Below are 21,874 nucleotides of genomic sequence, written 5' to 3'. Positions count from 1 at the left end.
CATGATTTGCCAATATAGTATGGTCACTGCTAGTGTTCTATTTATGTAAGTTGGTTTGCCTTGGGTTGGGGTTTGACAGTGGGTTTATAAGTGATCCACATTCATGTTTTTTTTTTCTCTTTCTTTTTCCCATTTTGTATAATTAAATGACATCTCACACATCACTAGAGCCTAGCTCTGCTTTTGTGATTTTTACGTGAAGAATTGAATAAAATAATTAAAATATTAGTGCACTGCGGTGGCCAGCACTCTGGACTTTCCTAAGTCCCACTTGCCGGGCACCAGCTGTCCTCCTGGGGTCCGGATCGGCCGCGGTTGCGGGAAAGGTTTTTCCACACCTTCCCAGATGTCCTCTTGCGCCTCGATGTCCCACTGGTGGTCTACCAAGGGGAGTCAGGTTTCGACCAAACCTGACGTGTCGCCGTTGTCGAAACTGGTAGCCCGTCGTCTAAACAGGTTAAATGTCGTTCAACACTCGCCCAAACGAGTGTAGAGCAGTGGAGTTCACCGTGTTGGAGGCTAATCGTCTTTAGCGTCAACACAACTCCCGGTCGCTGAAGAAATCGGAGTTCACTTAGTACATGATGTACCGTGACGTTGCTAGCTGCTCGCTGCTTCCTTCTCACCTCTCTCGACCGCTCGACTTAGCTCTCCGAACTCGACTGCCTCCTGCTGGCCTTTCTCGAGCCTCCCTCAGTGACCGAGAGGGAGGGGAGAGAGGATGCGCAGCATCGCTGAGCGGTAGGCCAGTGGCTGGCTTGAACGTTGAACCCTCAGATCTTGAAAGATAGCCGAGCGTCGAATAAATGAGCCCTAAATTCAATTCCTTTCTCTAGTTACGATATACATCGTGACAATGAAGTGCTGAATTCTGTGGATATCCAGGGTATTTGGCCTGATTGCCGATCTTTCCAAAGCTTCCGATCTTGTAAACATTGAAATTTTATTGAAAAAGATGAAATTATATGGTTTTGAAGGCAAGGTTCTCAAGTGGTTCGTATCATACTTTGATGAGAGACATCAGCGGGTGGAAATACAGTCTCACTCTTTCGTGTATCAGTCGGAATGGTTACAGGCGAGGAGTGGGGTCCCTCAGGGATCAGTCCTTGGTCCTTGCTTTTCTTCTATATATAAAGACTTGCCACCACACCTTGAGCCAGCACACACTGTTTATATGCTGATGATTTAAGTATTTTATTGAAAAGTAACAGTCAGCATAATATATATGGAATCTGAAAGTAGAAGAGCTCTTCAGAAACTAGAAGAATGGCTGGCCTCAAATATGTTGGTACTAAATTACAATAAGACTATGCAGATTCCATTCAGGACGGCTCGGGAAGCAGTATTGGATACGAGAGATGGAAACATAGGTTCAGCAAACGAGGCAAAGGTACTTGGAGTAGTGCTGGACTCTGAACTCTCCTGGCGACCTCATTTAGACCAGCTAAAAAGCAAACTAAACTCAGCAGTATTTGTTCTTAGAATCGTGAAGAAATTGCTGGATGCAGGAACGCTTAGAAGTGTTTATTTTTCTGTGTTCCATTCTCTTCTTTCATACGGTGTTATATTTTGGGGCAATTCAACTCATGCAATACATATATTTAGGATTCAAAAGTGGGCAGTTTGAGTGATGGTGGGTGAATCTATTAGAGCAAGTTGTAGAGATTATTTCAAAGAGTTAAAGATTCTCCCACTACCAGGTGTATATATTTTAGAGGCTCTTTGTTTTATTGATAGGAATAAAGATAGGTTCAATACAGGAGAGTTGTTCCACTCATACAATACCGTACCAGATATAGACAAAACCTCAGAGACTTCATTCATCGAACTGGTATGTATGAGAGGGGGGTAAAGAGTGCAGGAATTCGGCTTTATAATTCATTGCCAACACGCATAAAAGCTCTTACAGGTGAAAAGTTCAGAATTAAGGTGAGGGAGGAGTTGTTGCAGGTTGTCCTTATTCCAGTGAGGATTCTTTTTGCATTATAGAATGCAAGATTGACGACTTAGATTATAATTGACAAATCCTTATACCCCTTCATAGGTGGTCAGTGGGATGAAAAAAAAATGAAATGAAATTTGTAGGACCATTAACCAGCCAGATGAGCTAGGTATGTCATCACACTTATTTGGTGAATAAGATTGTTTCAGTATTTCACATAAAAAATAATTATATATTTTACATGCAAATAATGCTTGAGTTTTGATTGTTGAATAAGCTCTATTCTTGTCTTATTGCACATTTTCGATCGATTCTTTAATACCTTCTGCTTCATCCATTACACACATACCAATAATTTCATCAGATTTTTATTTGAACCCTTGTATGAATCGTCCAGTTCACAATTTTATGCTTACCTTATATATTTATTTGTTTCTATTTTAATCAATTATTTTTGTTTTTCTCTATTGAATATCGAAACAGTCGATTATGATAACGAAAGGGTCGTCACTAACATGAGTTTTAAAAATATTTCTACTTTGAAGTTTAAATGTGTGATGTATATTAATAAAATTTTTATTTATTTACCAATTCACTAGAAATTTACAAAACAACACTTATCAACTAATATACATTGGTGTGGCTGGAAAAAGAAGCCTTGAGCTCCAGCCACGAGTTCGAAAATAATCTTTAAATTATTGGTACATTTGCCGTGATAATATTCTAAAATACAAACCAAAGATAGTAAACTAAAAACCAAATTTAAATTTTTGCCTACCTACGAAGGCTAGTCAATATGTAAGGTTTATCACCTTGGTCAATAAGAGTAATAGGGTTTTTGAAACTCAATTATTATTCTTAGTTTTTATTTAAATCCTCAGTAAATTCTATACATGAAGATAATACTAAAAGTTATTGAATGTCAAAATTTGAGGCTTGATTTTTATTTATATAGATTATGGGTAAATGTAAATAAAACAGCTATCAGTTATTGAATAAATAAAATTTATTGCAAATGCTCTCTATAACAACATCAATAAACTCAATTTATATTCATTTAGAAATGAAACTCACTTTATCAATAATTACATTAGTAAGTATATCTTGTTTATTCAAAATCAATTAGAAGCTTATTTTATAAAATGACATTATAGTAAAGTTAGCCTTTCTTTGAAAATTTTTTAACATAAAATAATAGATTAAAAACACAAACTACAACTACTAGTTTCAATGTTTAACATAATCTTCATAAAAACATTATTATATTGTTTACATATCTGTACTAATATAATAACAAATCACAGTTGCTTCCTTGTTTGTACTACATGATATATGAATAAAATATCGCAACCACCCAGGCATATGGACAAGATTTTATTATTGGCATATGGACATTATTTCACATTCAATGAGATCACTGTTGAGCCCTGCACACACACACATCGATTTTTGATTCATATTTTGCCGTTCTTATAAATTCTATATGATTAAACAGATGTTATTTGTCAAGTTCCATTTAATCAGATGGAATTCATAAAGACGGCAAAATATAGTACAAATAAAAATCGATGTCTGTGTGCAGGGCTTTTCATTGAATTCTCAATTCACAGATGGCCGTAGTAGACCTCACAGAACAGTAGACCTCACGCAGTTTTCTCATCCACAAGTATCTGATGTCACCTGTTCTAGATGATTCAGTTGAATCACAATTCACAGTTGAATCATGATTTACTCTTAAAAACTGTTATTTGTTTTCTCATAATAAATATAAATAAAAACTTTCAGAAAAAATATAAGAAACCAATCACCGGCAAGGAAGCACAAAAGCCGGTTAAATTTAATCTCTGCGCAGACGCAGAAATAGGAAGTTTACTCTGCATGTTGCTCTACATTTGAAGTTAATTTAATGAATTAAGTGAGTAATGAAAAAGTTTTAACTGTTATGATACAGACCAAATAGTGATGGTGTGCTGTTGTATGTAGTGAATCCTTTGTGAATTGTGTTTAAACTCTGGTAGCTCTAATATTGTGTTCTGACTGCGTACTTAACCTAAGAATCGGCTAGTTGTTGAATTCATTCGGGGGTACCAAGTCAAATCATGTTTATTCACAGTAAACAGTAAACACTAAGAAGCTATATGAATGAAATATATATGTACTGTTAATATAGCCCAGTGATCGGAGCAGAACTTCTTATCATTGTCTACCGTTTCAAGTGATAAGACACTAGTAGAACGGTTTCTAATATTAATTTTGTATCGCTAGTGAATGCAATCAGCTGTGCGGACTTTTGTATCTTAGCGGGTTTATCGTATCATAGCAACGTAGTTTTGAAAACTGTTTTCAAGTGCTGGCGGGAGAGTTTGAATTACGATAGCTACTTACGTCAATAACTGTTCTGTATGATACAGCTCTCAATCTTCCAATAAAGCATTTTTTTCACGTTACGGTTACAACAACATAATTAATATGAACTTCACTATCAAACAGTGTAAAACATCCAGAGGTAATGCTGCTATTGAGTACAACGGTGTAAAATACAGGAAAGCATCAACTTCGAATAAAGGCGATGTTACATGGCGGTGTTTATACAAAAACTGTTCAGTATCGATAAAAACAAATTCAAATGTATCTATTGTACGGGAAATAAATGGATCGCACGAGCATATTAGTCAGGCTGGTATAGGCCTAACTACTGAAATTGACGATGAACTTTCCATTGTGGACAAACAGGATAGTTATGATGACAATGATAGTTTTACTACCCTTCGGACGTTAATATGTGACAATCAGTTACAACAGGATAATGACAAATTAAGAGCCAGAATAAAAGTACTAGAGGAACAATGGAATGCGGCCATCAATCGTTCGATGGAGCTGGACATTCGTTTGATGGAGATGACGACTTGTGAGCAGCCAGGGAGGCCGGAGCAGGAGGTGTCACAGGAAAGCACCCTAGTCGATCGTCTTAGCCGATTTCTCAGGACTGAACTTATTGCTGACGCCGATATGGACTGTTTTTGTAATTTTCTGATGAATTCTTTTCCAGGGAGCCAGGTAATATTGCCTTCTGTAACTGCCATGATCATACATGATGAAAAAGCTGATATATCTTTCCTGAATAAAATTGTAAATCATAATAATAATATTATTGCATTTGTTGTTAGTGATAGCCAACAGACTGAATGTACTAATGGATGGTCTGGTTCTCATTGGAGCACTGTATTGTATGATAGGGTTTTCAATAAATTTATTAGCTTTGATTCGTTGGATAAACATAATGATAGTTACGCTAGTACTCTGGTCAGTAGGATAGGGCCATATTTCAAATCAGCAAATTTGATAAGTATGCCCTGTCCACGTCAGAACAATACTTTTGACTGTGGTGTATATGCACTGTATTTTATTGAAGAGGTTTTGAAATTTAGGAAAATCAACAAATCTACATGCTTAACTGCAGGTCTTGAATTGGACAATGATTTCAATGCTTCCAGCTATAGATGGAGGATGCTTGCTAATGCATGTGAGGTTTTGAAACCTGTCAATTGCAGATATGGAATGGATATGGAGCAAACTTATAGTAAAATTTTTGAGAAAGAAAAATTCAAGCCCTCAAATCCTGAACCAGTCGAAGTTTTGAAAAAAAGTTGTATTAATGGAAAAGTGACTCACACTACTTGTAATAATAAGTGTAATGGTAATGTAATCAGAGTGTATGGAGACAGTCACGGTCGCGATTTGGTACACCACCTTGATCAACTTGAGCTCGGAAAATCTGTCAGTGGTTTTATCATGCCTGGCGCAGGATTGACCCTATTGCTAATAATATAAGAAGTGACACTCATGATTTATCATGTGATGATAACGTGGTTGTTATTGGAGGGTCGAATGATGTTTATTTTAATGAGGCGTCGAAATTTTTAAGAAGCTTGATTACTCTTATCCAAGTATTGAATTTTACGAATATATTAGTATCCACAATACCAATGAGGCATGATCTACCGGACTGGTCCTGTGTCAACACCGAAATAAGAAAAACAAATAGAAGAATTAAAACGATTTGTGGGAAATTTGATAACGTAAAGATTATAGATATTTCTGACTTAGGTAGAGAAAACTTCACAAGGCATGGATTACATCTGAATAGAAAGGGAAAAACTTCACTGGCTCGAAAATTAAAAGAACAGTTGGAGTGTGGGCATGCTGGCGGGAATGTTATTGAGTTAGGGTATACTAGTAATTCGGAAAACTAGTTTATGGTCCTGCTTAGAAGAAGATCAATCAGAAACCCTAAAACCTTTAGACAGACAGGACCTGGAAGCATTACATTCTAACTGTAATGAAGTTAAACGGGCTGTAAATTTGATAATGTCTACTAATATTGAATTCAGAATTGGATATTTAAATGTACAAGGCCTTGAGAATAAAAATCGATTAGTCAATGAATATGCGGCAGACAATAATTTTGATGTATTATGTATATGTGAGCACTGGTGTAGGAAGACTGAATTGCCTTTTAAACAGTTGGATAATTTTAAATTGATCCAGTCTTATTGTAGGGATACTCATATGCGTGGGGGGGTTGCAATCTTTGTGACGGAAGCACTGTCAGGCAAGGCTAAGAAGTTAGAGCTTGAGTCAATGTGCCAGGAGCTTGATTTTGAAATAGCTGGTGTTTGCATAGAGATGAGTAAGGTGGTAATTTTATCTATCTATAGGTCACCTAATGGAGATCCATCAAAATTCTTGGAAAGTTTGGAAACTCTCTTTTTATTTTACGCGACAAGTTATAAGTGGAGAAACTATAAAATTGTAATTGGTGGAGATATAAATGCGCATTTCGATGTAACTGTCAATAATAAGAGGCATGTAGCTGATTTCAAGAACCTACTTAGGCAATATAACTTTACAGCACAGAATAATATGCCGACACGAGGGAAAGCTTGTCTTGACAATGTGTTTACAAATGCTTGTATCACAGAACTGAATCAGATTTGCAAAGTTATCAAGTGCACTTTCTCTGACCATGACTCTGTATGTCTAATTGTGAAGAATTTTTCCTTAGATAAATCAATTAATAATACCCAGGCTAGAATTGTTACTTCTAGGCCAATAGATGTCTTAAAATTGGCCAATTGTAGAGAATCTCTTAGAAATTATGATTGGGTGAGGTTTTTAGTAGTATGGAGTTGTCTACAGCAGGTCAGATTTTTGATAATTTTTTTATAAATTTATGAGTATCCTTGATAGCACTATACCTCAAAGAAAGTGTAAAGTTAATGGACATTTCAGGAAATACAGAATTAATAAACGTAAGAATGATTGGTACACAACCGAATTGACTAATATGAAAAACAGGATGATGATGCTTTATGACTTAAATAAGAAAGTTAACACGGAGGTAACTAGGCTATTATACTTGGATGCTAGAAGTAAGTATAAAACAGCAATTATGAATGCTAAGAAAGCACACACAATTGGTCGAATTGAGAAAGCAGCAAACAAATGCAAAATGGCCTGGAAAATAATAGGTTCAGTAAACGGTAGTAAATGCAACGACGTAATTCCAGTATCACCTGATGAATTTAATGACTTCTGTGGGATTGCGGACTGTACATCGTAAGCCTTATCTACACCAAGTGCGCAATGCAGAATGTTACTGTGAAAACGACATTATAAACAACCAAGTACAGCAGTACCTACGAAGGCTAGTCAATATGTAAGGTTTATCACCTTGGTCAATAAGAGTAATAAGGTTTTCGAAACTCAATTATTATTCTGAGTTTTTGTTTAAATCTATACATGATGATAATACTAAAAGTTATTGAATGTCAAAATTTAAGGCTCGATTTTTATTTATATAGATTATGGGTAAATGTAAATAAAACAGCTATCAGTTATTGAATAACTAGAATTTATTGCAAATGCTCTCTATAACAACATCAATAAACTTAATTTATATACATTTACAAATGAAACTCACTTTATCAATAATTACATTAGTAAGTATATCTTGTTTATTCAAAACCAAATAGAGGCTTATTTTATAAAATGACATTATAGTAAAGTTACCCTTTCTTTGAAAAATGTTTAACATAAAATAATAGATTAAAAACACAAACTACAACTACTAGTTTCAATGTTTAACATAATCTTCATAAAAACATTATTATATCGTTTACATATCTGTACTAATATAATAACAAATCACAGTTGCTTCCTTGTTTGTACTACATGATATATGAATAAAATATCGCAACCACCCAGGCATATGGACAAGATTTTATTATTGGCATATGGACATTATTTCACATTCAATGAGATCACTGTTGAGCCCTGCACACACACACATCGAATTTTGTTTGATATTTTGTCGTCCTTATAAATTCTATATGATTAAACAGATGATAATTGTCAAGTTCCATTTAATCAGATAGAATTCATAAAGATGGCAAAATATAGTACAAACAAAAATCGATGTCTGTTTGCAGGGCTTTTCATTGAATTCTCAATTCACAGATGGCCGTAGTAGACCTCATGCAGTTTTCTCATCCACAAGTATCTGATGTTACCTTTTCTAGTTGATTCAGTTGAATCACAATTCACAATTGAATCATGATTTACTCTTAAAAACTGTTATTTGTTTTCTCATAATAAATATAAATAAAAACTTAAAAAAGGAAAATCCTGTGCGCAGGTGAGAGTTGCTAATACTAATTCAATATGAGTCATTAAGAACTCACATAAAATGAAAATATCCGGGACCATGCTTCGCTCTGGAGTACAAAAGCATAAAAACTTTATTACGAAAGAAGAAAATATATTAACCTTCTTACAGAAATGTTCTATCTGATCACAGTAAATTGAGGTTAATTCCCAGAGGAATGCAAAAATTTTCCTCACAAAGGCCCAGTTGCACAAAAGCCGGTAAAATTTTAATCCTGATTAACTTCACGTGAACCAAATCAGAGAAGACAATTTCAAAAAGATGAATCTACTGGAATTAATAAGGATTGAAAATAACCCGGCTTTTTACAACCGGCACTAAGTACCTGATTGAATGATTACAAAAGTTCAACAGCTGAGTCATAATTTTGACACATTCCCACACACAAACTCGCTCACTTACTTCCATCACCAACAGACGACGAAATAATTATTATCAGCTGTTTTTACAAGTATGAATAATACTTATCCTTTTAATGTCCTTCAGCGAGTTTTCCCAGGGATGAGAACTAGTGCAATCGAATCTTTATATTATAAACCTACTATGTTCTGAATTTCGAGAGAATCGTTAGAGCCGATTTCGAGATCCGGTGAAATACAAACATATAAACAGAAGTTGCTCGTTTAATAGTATAGGATAAGAAATTATATGATAATTATAATATTTAATAAAAGAAGATGATGAGTAAGTGGAATAAGGGCGAAAGAAAGAGAGAAAGGAGGAGAAGAGAAAGAATGAGAGATGGCAAACATATTATTGGAACAAAGGTAAGAGTCACTCAAAAAGTATGTCCTGATTTTACTGGTGATTATCCATTCAATAGTTCTTTTTTAAGCAATGTGACAGAATTTCGATTAATATGCTCTGTAAGGTAATCTGGAATTTTATTGATTAATTTATTAGCTGGGTAAAAGTATTGTCTCCGACAAACATTAAGATCCATTCTTATATTTTCAAACCTATTTCTGGAAGGTCGTGAATTGAGGTTTGATTCACGGAATAGAAAAATATCTTTATTATTTCTAAAGAAAATTATGAGGTTTTTAATATATAATTGACGGATTGTTAACACTTTAACCTTTTTGAATAAATATTTAGTTGGATAAAGACAAGGTTTACCTAAAGTAGTTTCAATAAATATGAGCAGCTAATGGAAAGTGCGAGGTTGATTTCAGAAGTGCGAAAGCTTTTGGAAAGTGCGAGGCTGGCCACTAACGGTGAGACATGCATGATACACATATTGTCATAGATTGTTGTGTCATTACAGCAAAAAGCTTCCAGCAAAATTTGTTGAGGTTAGGTTTCTGCATCTCCAAATTTATATTGCTTATTTTTTCTTTGCTGCACTATTTGAGTTTAAGTTTTCATATATCTAAAAAAAACAGGTCAGGTGACCTTTGGTGACCGGTAGGGGTCACTTGGAGGACGAACCGAACACCACTTGATCTGGAGGCAGACCGGAGTCAGTGACAAAGGCTTGTCTGGAAGACACTAGGAGACCATTTCTGACAAGTTTTGACCTGTTGCCATGCACTACAACGACGGTGATGACTGCCACTACTCTCCCACCACTCCTAGCGACTCCCCTCCCTCCAGGTAGTGCCAAAGCATGGCCTATCACCTCTTAGAAAGGAGAGAATTTCAGTGTTGTGAGATGACAACCGTGGTGTATGTGGAGGACACCCAACACTGCGAGGAGCCCAGCCGTCCCCAACCACCCGCCGGCACACACCACACTGAGCAGCAACTCCCACTCCGCCCCTCCACAGACATCAGCCCAGGGCGACCCTGGCAATCTAAGAAGAGGAGTGGGGAGGTGTGGAAACACAGTAAAATGAATTTGAATGAGCACACGTAAAGTCACAAATTTTCAGCTAGTAGTTGTTTCTCCTTTATGATGTGTTCTTATATGTTCCTTCAAAGTACTTGATCGAGCACATTTATAGTCACATAACTCACAACTGAAAGGCCTTTCTCCTGTATGTGTTCTGATATGTATCTTCAAATCACTTGATCGAGTACATTTATAGTCACAATACTTGCAGCTGAAAGGTCTTTCTCCTGTATGTGTTCTGACATGTTTTTTCAAATCACTTGATTGAACACATTTATAGTCACAATACTTGCAGCTGAAAGGTCTTTCTCCTGTATGTGTTCTGACATGTTTTTTCAAATCACTTGATTGAGCACATTTATAGTCACAATACTCGCAGCTGAAAGGTGTTTCTCCTGTATGTGTTCTGATATGTATCTTCAAATTACATGATCGAGTACATTTATAGTCGCAGTACTCGCAGCTGAAAGGTCTTTCTCCTGTATGTGTTCTGATATGTTCCTTCAAAGTACTTGATCGAGCACATTTATAGTCACATAACTCACAACTGAAAGGCCTTTCTCCTGTATGTGTTCTGATATGTATCTTCAAATTACTTGATCGAGTACATTTATAGTCACATAACTCACAACTGAAAGTCTTTTCCCCAGTGTGTTTCGTCATGTGTCTCTTCCAATGAGTGATCGATGGAGTTTTATAGCTGCAGTCAGCACAGCTGTAGAGCTTGATCTTTTTGCCAGCCACAGATGGCTCAGTGCACTCTTCCATGGGAGAGATTGAATGTGCATTCAGTCCACCCACTTCTGTTGCATTGGCAGTTTCAGATGTGCTGCAGTTTGAAGGCCACATCTCCGTTTCACTCTCCACTGAACATCCTTCTGCCTCTTGCTCATCTGCAAACACCAATAATGCAACTTGTAAATGATTGAATCAGAAAAAAACTATAGAGTAATGATAAAATATAGTGTAAAACACTCACACAATTCTCCTTGCCTCACCTCAATCATACCTCATTAATTATCAGAATCATTAATTACCAATTGATACAGTAGTTTATACAAAACAAGAGTTTTGCAGCCGATTGTAGAAATAGTATATACATAAAACAAATTATAGTGTTACATATAGGTTGAATTGTCTGAAAATGATTGGCTATGTATATGGCTGCCTATCTTTTTTGTTTCAAACACAAAAATACTGTTGAATAAATAGGAAATTTCACCTGTGTTTTGACACAAACTGTGTCAATTCAATTCTTCAATTTATTGAAAGAATAAGACGTTAATGTAGTCAATACCACTATGTATATAGAACCTATTCACAAAGTTTGGCACTTTACTTTTGGGACACTCTGTATAGTGGTATATAATATATCACAATATATCCTCACATAAAATCAAATTATTGAAGGAATGTGTATAAATGCAACTTATACCTATAACTGTTGCTAAGGCAATCACATCTGATAGCCATTACCCTACATAATTGACCGAGTGAATTGAGGTATTAGATTCAAGTCGACGGTTTGGCATTTCTCTTAATGTTTAAATGTTTATATGTTGCGCATTTACGGCGAAACGCGGTAATTGATTTTCATAAAATTTTACAGGTATGTTCCTTTTTTAATTGCGCGTCGACGTATATACAAGGTTTTTGGAAATTTTGCATTTCAAGGATAATATAAAAGGAAAAATGAGCCTCCTTCATACGCCAATATTAGAGTGAAAATCAGACTATAGAATTATTCATCATAAATCAGCTGACAAGTGATTACACAGATGTGTGGAGAAGCCAGTCTATTGCTGTATTTCCATAATGTCTATAGTTTCAATCAGGTACTTGTGGATGAGAATACTGCGTGAGGTCTACTGTTCACAGAACTACTAGTAAATTATTCCTGCATTTCCTGTTATGTGTTATTATCATTGATGAATGAAAATGAATGAAATAATAACACGAATCTCACCATATTCTTCCTCTTTGATGAATATTAGATTATAGCCAGGGATTAGATAATGTTGTTGGCTGAAATCATGATCAGTTGGAGAGCATGCAGTGCTGCACTCTGGCGCTGGTTCTTGGCTGCTATCATTCTCCTGCTTAACTCTCGCCATCTGCAATATTGACATCACAAACAATGAGGAGACAATCGATTATTGTTACACTTCATGTAAAATTCCAGTTCAATAACAGTAATTGTACTAGTTCTTAATAATCATGAAATTTCAAGCTAAGGCCAGCCATTCACGTTAAGGTTTGCAAAAGAGCTATAACTGTACAGATATTCGTCTGCATTCTGCAGTACACTTGGACAGGCAAGAGATACTACTGTGCACTGGGTGCGTGAGGGGTAGTTGAAGTTGAAATAGCAGCCATCAAGTTATGCTCTCTCTAGATTAAGATAAACTGATTGCTAGTTTGGTGGGTGTAAACAGAAAACAAACAAGAACTAGTCAAAATACTTACAACTTACTGCATAACAATTGAGTATGGACTTTCTTCTGTATTCATACACTTGTAGGTTCAACTCACACTTACGCGACTCAGGTCAAGAAGAGACTCGTCTCTAGTCGAGAGCATGTGTTTCCATATGGTGACACTCAGATCAGTCGATTCTAGTCTCCGTGATTGTCACCATTTGAAAACACATGCTCTCGACTAGAGTCGAGTCTCTTCTCGACTTGATTCGCGTAAGTGTGAGTTGCCCCCTGTGGGTTGGGGGAGCTTTGAGTCGAACATCGTACTCAAGAATGTTCTGAAAACCAGAATACACCCACAATATCCCTGCTTGTCGTAGAAGGCGACCAAAAGGGACACCAAGGCAACTCCAGAAGTTGCCTTGCCTTCAAACCCACGGGATCTGCCCCATCAGGGCAGTTTCGGAGGGGTAAAAAGAAAAACCCAAGAGACCAGAGATGGGTGAAACTCCAGCACAAATGCGGGTCAAGAGGCTGAATCAAGGACTAATCAGTCTGAAGAGACTGCTAAGCATATCACATTGGATTACAACAAGCAACCAGGTGATGAAATGGATGTTAGTGTAGGGAAAAACTCCAGGTTCTTGTAAAGGACACAGGTATTGGTTTGCCTAACTAACATACTACTTGGGAACACAATAAGCTTCGGTTGATGTGTGGGGTTCTATGAACCTTTGGATCCTTGAATCCGTCCCTTCAAAAACAATAAGTGTGAGTTGAGCCTTAATGTTATTGACAATATTGCAATACAGGCATTGATTGTGTTCCTTGGATTTGAAGGAAAAAGAATTATATCCTTCTTTTCCAAACAAGCTGGTCTTCCTGAGGGACTCCCCACAATTGTAGCCATGCGCTAATAATAACAACAACAAGCTGGTAACCTGTGCTTAAAACTTGACGTTCTGAGATCTTGAAGGAATAAAAAAGGCCTATAACCATACTAAGTAAATTATTTATTTATTCTAGTCAAGATGGAATACATGCCTGATTGGAAGTTGAACCAATGTGCGAGGATGACTCATCTTTGATGCTGCTAGTTGCTAATTCACATTCTCCAAATTCATCCTCCTGCATCTCGATCTTGATCTGTGAACATAAGAGATTTTGTGTCACTTGAAAACTAGACGAATATTAAACTCAGCAAGTAATAGTGCTCACTATTAAAATATGGGTTGTAGTAGTTGATGTTTGTTTATTTCTGTTGTTAGAATAGCAATCAATAGATTTAATAATGTATCTTTTAAAGAATGGACCTTTTATTATTGTTCCCATTGATGTCTAGCTACTCTACCTTTTTATAACATGCATGAAAGGCGATCAATAAAAATATTGCATAATTATAAAGAATATTGAGACTGAAATAATCTTTCAACTAATTTCATTATATACTATCAACAGTAGAAAAGTTGCAAGAAAATGGGATTCAACTTCATCATATAGCTGTAGTCAGTAAATTTCAAGGTGGATTGTTCAACAATACATGCCTGCTGAGTAGCTGTATCACTACGTGCAGCTCCAATCCAACTGTCATCAAAAGCACTTTCCTGTTTCTCAACTTTAACCTGCAACAAAGAGACAAAAAATCAATTGAGTCCTTATAGTAGAATTATGTTGAAACACTTTTTCTGTTTTAAGGTTATCTATTTCAGATACCCTGGTAAAGTACTGTACTTGACAATTAATCAGGCAACACTCTGATGGTGCGAATTTTCAAAGCTTGAAATCCCCATAGATCGAATAATGGTGTTTTTAGCTGCTAGATAATGGAGCTCTTAAGTAACAGACCCCCATTTTACACATTGCATAAGAGAGTACAGAGTACTGCACTGTAGATGAGTGGGAGTTGCTGGTCTCCTATCGGGCGCTTCCACAGGTAGCGGATCGGGGAATGCCCTCTAGATATAGGGGGTACCGAGGAAATCAAATACCCGAGGTGGACCAAAACCAGCAAACTGCTGCCTTGCAGGTTAGATTAGATATCTTTATTTATGTATGTTACAATATTTACTGGCTTATACACTAATTTACATTAAATCACGGAGTGGTCTAGTAGATAGCGTGCCTGCGTAGCAGCATAGAGATCCCGGGTTCAAACCCTCTCAATACCAAAAGTTTTTTAAACAGATCACTCCCGTGTTATCGGATGGGCACTTTAAACTGTCGGTCCCGGCTGAAGTATGACAGTCGTAAGGCCCATTGACGGCTTAAATTATATATTCAGGCGGTGGGACCTTCCCGCAAGGGACTCACCACGAACAAAAGCCATACGAATTTACTTTTACTTTACATTAAATGACGGAAATTATTCAACGAATTATACAAACTATAAATAATTAATTTGATCAAAGATAATAAAGATTGAATACAATTAGAATAACGATAATATAAAATTGTAATGTAACTTCATAAATCGGCGGTGTATCAACAAATAATTGTCGATTCTTCAAGGATATGAAATGATATCCTTCCCATCAACACACGATCGGGTGGTCAGTGGACACAACGCAGACGGAGATCAGTGGATATTCAAAGGCTAAGGAAAGAAATTTGACCTCTGCCTTGCAGTTTGGTATTGGCTTACCAAAGGCTAGGGAGGGACTAGCCTTTTCTACTCCATATAATTATAATTAGCTTTGAATTTGGAGGCCACTAATGTCTTTGTGTGTAGCGTGCTTATATTGCTGAAACACAGAATTGGAAATGCCATCTATGCATTCAAGTATCGGACAATCCCACATTACTAAAAAGCTAGTGGCAGCAACTATTGCTCCTGTGTGCAGACTCTTACCAGATTTTGTTTCTCATCTGCCCGCTTGGTCATGCATAAGCATGATCAATCTTTTACTAGCACATAGATGCATTCAATGTGATCACACCCTTAAATAGACAAGATGACAATAAGAATATGAATTCTGATGAAAAACCTTATACTGGAAAAATCATATATGGAATAAGAAACAATAAATTATATGAATTGATAAGTGTTAAGCGATGCTGATTTTTAAGGTTATGTTGAGGAATCTTTTACTGGCACATAAAATAATGCATTTAATGTGATCACACCCTTATATAGACAAGATAACAATATGAATAAGAATTCTGATAAAAACGTTACTTCTAAATAATTATATGGAATAAAAAACAATAAATTGTATAAATTTTATATACTGTTTTTTAAGGTTATGTTGTAGAAAATCTATTTCAAAAACTCACCTCTTTATCCATTTTTTTAAATATAGGACAAAATACTATACCAGAAAGTAACAATAAAATTTAAATATTTGTTTTCTAAGTTTAATTTACTGGAATGATTCAACATATATTTACAGTTTTCCTTTGTTATTTTTTGATAAATCAAATAGACCAACCGACCATTGACTACCAGCTTGACCAACCCAACGACTTAGCTATTTGCATATACTTTTCAGGTTATGAAAATGAATTATCCGATTTTAATCCTATTTCTCCTGATAAGATCTATTTAATAATATTTTCATGATATTTAAAGTTGGAATGTCTAACTTTTACGTATTTTTATCGCAACTACATAATATCCTACCTGATATCGAGTAAATGCAATGATGCTATCATTCATACTAAAACTAATAACAATAAAACAATGATTTACTCACTTAAATACATGAAATTAACTCTTGTTTCGTTATGAATTTCAAGAATAAAAACCAGACCTGGTGTCAAATACCTTAGTTATTTAGAAGGCTTCCAACCATGACATGCACTGCACACACTAACCGCCAATTATAAACTTCACTTCGAATAAGATTGTTTCAGTATTTCACATTAAAAATGTATTATATATTTCACATGCAAATAATGCTTGAGTTTTGATTGTTGAATACGCTCTATTCTTGTCTCATTGCACATTTTCGATCGATACTTAGTGAGGTGGGTACATTAATATTTATTTAAAATACAATATCTATACTGTGTTGACATTTCTGAAAATATCTTTATAAACAACAAAATGTAGAACAATGATTCAATCTTTTCAATTTTTATAATGGTTAACGTTATAGACGATATATAGTCATTAGAATCATGTTTCTATCTACAAAATATCAGCATAATATTAAAAATTCTACCTGAAGTGAATTAAACTAACATAACATGGATTTGGTGTTATGGTACCTAGGCCTATATTGGCAATGGTCATTCACACGCCTTTTTTCAACACCATAAGAGACTTTTATAAAAATTTCTATCAAACTGCCTACTAGGTTCACAACGAAGTTTAAAACATTTCCAAAATAAACGTTTAAAAGAAACAAAAACAACATCAATAAACTTAATTTATATTCATTTAGAAATGAAACTCATTTTATCAATAATTACATTAGTAAGTATATCTTGTTTATTCATAACCAAATAGAAGCTTATTTTATAAAATGACATTATAGTAAAGTTACCCTTTCTTTGAAAAATTTTCAACATAAAATAATAGATTAAAAACACAAACTACAACTACTAGTTTCAATGTTTAACATGATCTTCATAAAAACATTATTATATCGTTTACATATCTGTACTAATATAATAACAAATCACAGTTGCTTCCTTGTTTGTACTACATTATATGAATAAAATATCGCAACCACCCAGGCATATGGACAAGATTTTATTATTGGCATATGGACATTATTTCACATTCAATGAGATCACTGTTGAGCCCTGCACACACACACATCGATTTTTGTTTGATATTTTGCCGCCCTTATAAATTCTATATGATTAAACAGATGTTATTTGTCAAGTTCCATTTAATCAGATAGAATTCATAAAGACAGCTAAATATAGTACAAACAAAAATCGATGTATGTGCTCAGGCTTTTTATTGAATTCTCAATTCAAGGATTGCCGTAGTAGACCTCAAGCAGTTTTCTCATTCACAAGTATCTGATGTTACCTGTTCTAGTTGATTCACAATTAAATCATAATTTACTCTAAAAAACTGTTTTTCTCATAATAAATAGATATTATTATTAAATATAAATAAAAACTTTTAGCAAAACTATAAGAAACCAATCACCTGCAAGGAAAACCCTGTGCGCAGGTGAGAAATGCTAATACAAATTCAATATGAGTCATTAAAAACTCACATAAGCATAAAAACTTTATTATGAAAGAAGACATTATAATAACCTTCATACAGAAATGTTCTATCTAATCACAGTAAATTGAGGTTAATTCCCAGAGGAATGCAAAAATTTCCCTCACAAAGGCCCAGTTGCACAAAAGCCGGTTAAATTTTAATCCTGATTAACTTCACGTGAACCAAATCAGAGAAGACAATTTCAAAAAGATGAATCTACCAAAATTAATGATGAAAATAACCCGGCTTTTTGCAACCGGCACTAAGTACCTGATTGAATGATTACAAAAGTTCAACAGCTGAATCATAATTTTGACACAGTCCCACACACAAACTCGCTCACTCACTTCAAGTAATAATAATTCATTTATTTGATCCATAGATTCATATACATGAATATAAGATCTTGTCAAACATTCATAAATATAAAAATACATTAATTCAAATAAATTTGGGCAGGTGCAGGTACTATACACTAAAATGTTATATCACAGTTGGAATTCAAAAATTCTTCTATAGAGTAATAGGGCCTTTCTACTAAATAACTAAATAATTTCATTTTCAATGCTTTATTAGAAACATTCTTGGCTCCAGCAGGAAGCTTGTTGAATAAATTGACACCACCTACAAAGCATGTTTTATATGACCTACATCTTGGAAGATGCAACATAACAGAACAGAACAGAGCATAGTATATACAAGTTGAATACAGAGTCGAATAAACAGAGGTCTACAAGTCTCTTGCTGACTCTTATGAAAAATAGTTGGAATTGCTCTCTTCTGGTACAGCAGTAGAAGCTTGTGGGCCGTGGGCTTTGTGATCCTACAAATGCATGCCATGAGCTAGATGACTCTGAACTAGAGCAAAATACACCATTCTTAGATGCTAGGTTGACAGCTGGTCTCTAAGTCTTCTAAGAACAAACGTTGATCTTGTACACAGATTGTCTACAAGAACACTCCACGACAATTTTGGGTCTATGTTGAAACCGAGCAGAGCAGTCTTACAGCAGGTGCTTGGGGCTCATCTACAGAGCGCAGACTGCATATAATTCTTGAGGTCTTTCCAATATTAAGTTTCAATCCATAGGCTTCAAACCACTCCTTTGCTTCATTAAATATGATTCCATAACCAACAGACGACGAAATAATTATTATCAGCTGTTTTTACAAGGATGAATAATAATATTATTCTTTTAATGTCCTTCAGCGAGTTTTCCCAGGGATGAGAACTAGTGCAATCGAATATTTATATTATAAACCTACTATGTTCTGAATTTCGTGAAAATCGTTAGAGCCGTTTTCGAGATTCGGTGAAATACAAACATATAACAGAAGTTGCTCGTTTAATAGTAATAAGGAATTATATAATAATTATAATATTTAATAAAAAAGATGATGAGTAAGTGGAATAAGGGTGAAAGAAAGAGAGAAAGGAGGAGAAGAGAAAGAATGAGAGATGGCAAACATATTATTGGAACAAAGGTAAGAGTCACTCAAAAAGTATGTCCTGATTTTACTGGTGATTATCCATTCAATAGTTCTTTTTTAAGCAATGTGACAGAATTTCGATTAATATGCTCTGTAAGGTAATCTGGAATTTTATTGATTAATTTATTAGCTGGGTAAAAGTATTGTGATATGGTGGAAGGTGTGGCTCGTTCATCAATTGGGCTAGTCAGTCGGGTCGAGCGAGGGGTTTGTTACCACTGTCTGAAAAAATGGCTTTTGGTGGCCCTGAAAAGGGCCAAGTTTGTTGCTGGTGGCCCTGAAAAAAGACCAAGATTGTTGCTGGTGGCCCTAAAAGGGACCAAGGCAGGCTGGATGTTTAGTAGTCGTCGACTGGCGCGATACCACGCCGCGCGAGGGTCCCGGGCAGGTCCGTCTGGTGCGAGAGCAGGCCGGCAGGGGCTCAAGTCAATGGTTCGCAGTCTCCACTCTGGTTTACCCGGGCTACGGAGAGGGCTGACCGGGTGATCTACTAGCCAGAGGTCGTGCCGAATCTCCGCCGGGAGGACCTCCTCGACCACTTCCTCGTTTAGAAGGGGCCTTCGGTCAAACCCGGGCAGGCAGGGTCGTAGGCTTCCGCTGCACACACTCCGATGTCGGTTCGGCACCCAACCCGCGCATCCAGAACCGCGCGCCAGTTGTTAGGCTGGGGCGCTAAGTCTTGGGGCGCAGCTGGCGCGGCGGTGTACAGCCTCAGCCTCTCCTCCACCTGGCGAAGCCGACGTAGGGCCCTCCTCTTCTGGATTCGGCGGCCGGCTCGGTTCCTCCTAGGCATCGGCTGGGTAGTAGACAAGGAAGACACCTCAGGTTGCGGTTAGTCTCGCCGTGGTTCCCTCATTGGCCTGCTCGCTGCTCTGCTCCTGGTCTCGGTAGTGGTCTCGGCTGGTAGTGGTCTCGGCTGGTAGTGGTCTCGGCTGGTGGTCTCTTCTGGCTCTTCAGTGGAAGGCTGCTAGTGAGCAAGTGCTATCGAGGGTAGCTGAGTAGCCCCCTTTTATTCACAGTCCCCGAGTTCACCTGCGCTGCTATTGGCCGGCGGTGCTCGGCCAATAGAAACGCAGGAACGGGTGGCGGCGACTGAGGCGCACCCTGGTGGCGGGTGGGTCAACCACTCATTTGGTTGATGCGTGGCGTGGGGAGCAGAGCAGAGCGGCAGGCTGAAAGGTAGCGAACGCGAGGGAGGTATCAAACAAAATATACAAAAGTGCCATTGGGCGATAATTTTACAGAAGTGAGACCAGAAGGGTCTCCCCCAACAGGTGGGTTGTGGTCAATAATTACAGAAATAAGACCAGAAGGGTCTCCCCCAACAGGTGGGTTGTTATTCCAAGAGATGTTGCTGGTCGGTGGTTGGAGCCTGGCATAGTTGAGTCTCGTACACCTTGATGGTCTCATTGTCACGGGTGATCCAGTAGACAGCTCCTTGGTTGTGGGCGACCGTATATGGTCCCTTCCATCTGGGTGCTAGGCCCGTGTGGAATTTCTGAGCCTTGTTTGAGAGTTGATGATTCCGTGTGAGCACCTGGTCGCCGATCTGGTAATGAGGCTGTGTCTCGGCTATCGGGTCTCCCTTCCTATTGAGATAATTTTCTTGGTTCAACACGGCTTCGCGTTGGATTGCAGTTAGCGTGTGTAGACGCTGGTTAATATGGTCTTTGTGCGGTTCGAGTTGATTTTCGGGCCAGTGGCTCCATTCCCCTGGCCGTGGAAGGGTTTGACCAAACAGGATTTGACTGGGGCTGTATCTTGTTGCCGTGTTCTGTCGATTTCGCAGGGTGAATAGCACGGATGGTAGTTGGTTCTCCCATTCTTGGTGTTGTTCTTGTAGGTGGATCCGTAGTCCCTTCTTGAGTTCCTGGTTCCTTCTCTTGGTAGGGTTGGCTCGGGGGTGATAAATTGGCGTGGTGTAGTGTAAGACTCCCCATTTGAGGCAGAGTTCGTTCCATAGTTTCCCCGTAGACTGAGTGCCATTGTCGGAGAGTAGGATTTTTGGGTATCCCCATCTGGGAAACAGGTGCGTATCCATCGTGCGGCCAATCGTGTTGGCATCGCCGTGAGGCAGCGGGTAGGCTTCTATCCACCTGGAGAAAGAATCAGTGATGACCAATATGAATCGATTTCTTCGCTTGGAGAGTGGGTAGGGGCCCATCAGATCGAGACATACGGTTTCCCATGGTCTAGTAGACCGTCGCGGTTGTTGCGTAGGTTCGTGATTCCGGTTGTACGCTTTTGAGCAGCTACACAGCAGGCAATTTTGTACGTACGCAGTTATCTGCGC

The 21,874-nt window shown here is 37.2% G+C and overlaps 1 protein-coding gene across 4 annotated transcripts; it reads right to left on the bottom strand.

Annotated features, from left to right (window-relative positions):
• Positions 1-7,836: 7,836 nt before the first annotated feature.
• Positions 7,837-18,262, bottom strand: LOC111056407 (gastrula zinc finger protein XlCGF17.1-like). Of its 4 annotated transcripts, XM_039425241.1 has the most exons (6): positions 16,194-17,271; positions 14,465-14,542; positions 13,965-14,066; positions 12,470-12,617; positions 11,001-11,396; positions 7,838-10,580 (listed from the first exon to the last, which is right to left on the bottom strand). In XM_039425241.1, exons 1-6 carry the CDS (start codon positions 16,203-16,205, stop codon positions 10,540-10,542), a joined length of 777 nt encoding a protein of 258 aa, XP_039281175.1. In that variant the 5' UTR covers positions 16,206-17,271; the 3' UTR covers positions 7,838-10,539. The 4 variants fall into 4 exon arrangements, with proteins under 4 accessions (XP_039281172.1, XP_039281174.1, XP_039281173.1 ...); XM_039425238.1 differs by having other exon boundaries at positions 7,837-11,396; positions 16,194-18,262; XM_039425240.1 differs by having other exon boundaries at positions 7,837-11,396; positions 16,613-18,262.
• Positions 18,263-21,874: the final 3,612 nt, after the last annotated feature.

The sequence above is a fragment of the Nilaparvata lugens genome, chromosome 3 (assembly GCF_014356525.2).
Source record: "Nilaparvata lugens isolate BPH chromosome 3, ASM1435652v1, whole genome shotgun sequence".
In the NCBI taxonomy this organism is placed as follows: domain Eukaryota; kingdom Metazoa; phylum Arthropoda; class Insecta; order Hemiptera; family Delphacidae; genus Nilaparvata; species Nilaparvata lugens.
Note: the sequence above shows the minus strand (reverse complement) of the source record. Positions and strands in the feature narration are given on the sequence as shown.

Bases quoted from the DNA above. Each gene is read 5' to 3' on its own strand.
- LOC111056407 (XM_039425238.1), bottom strand. The intron at 14,067-14,464 runs GCATGTATTGTT...TTATGTTCACAG, and splicing joins GTGATACAGCTACTCAGCAG to ATCAAGATCGAGATGCAGGA. The intron at 12,618-13,964 runs GCATGTATTCCA...TCAATATTGCAG, and splicing joins TTGGTTCAACTTCCAATCAG to ATGGCGAGAGTTAAGCAGGA.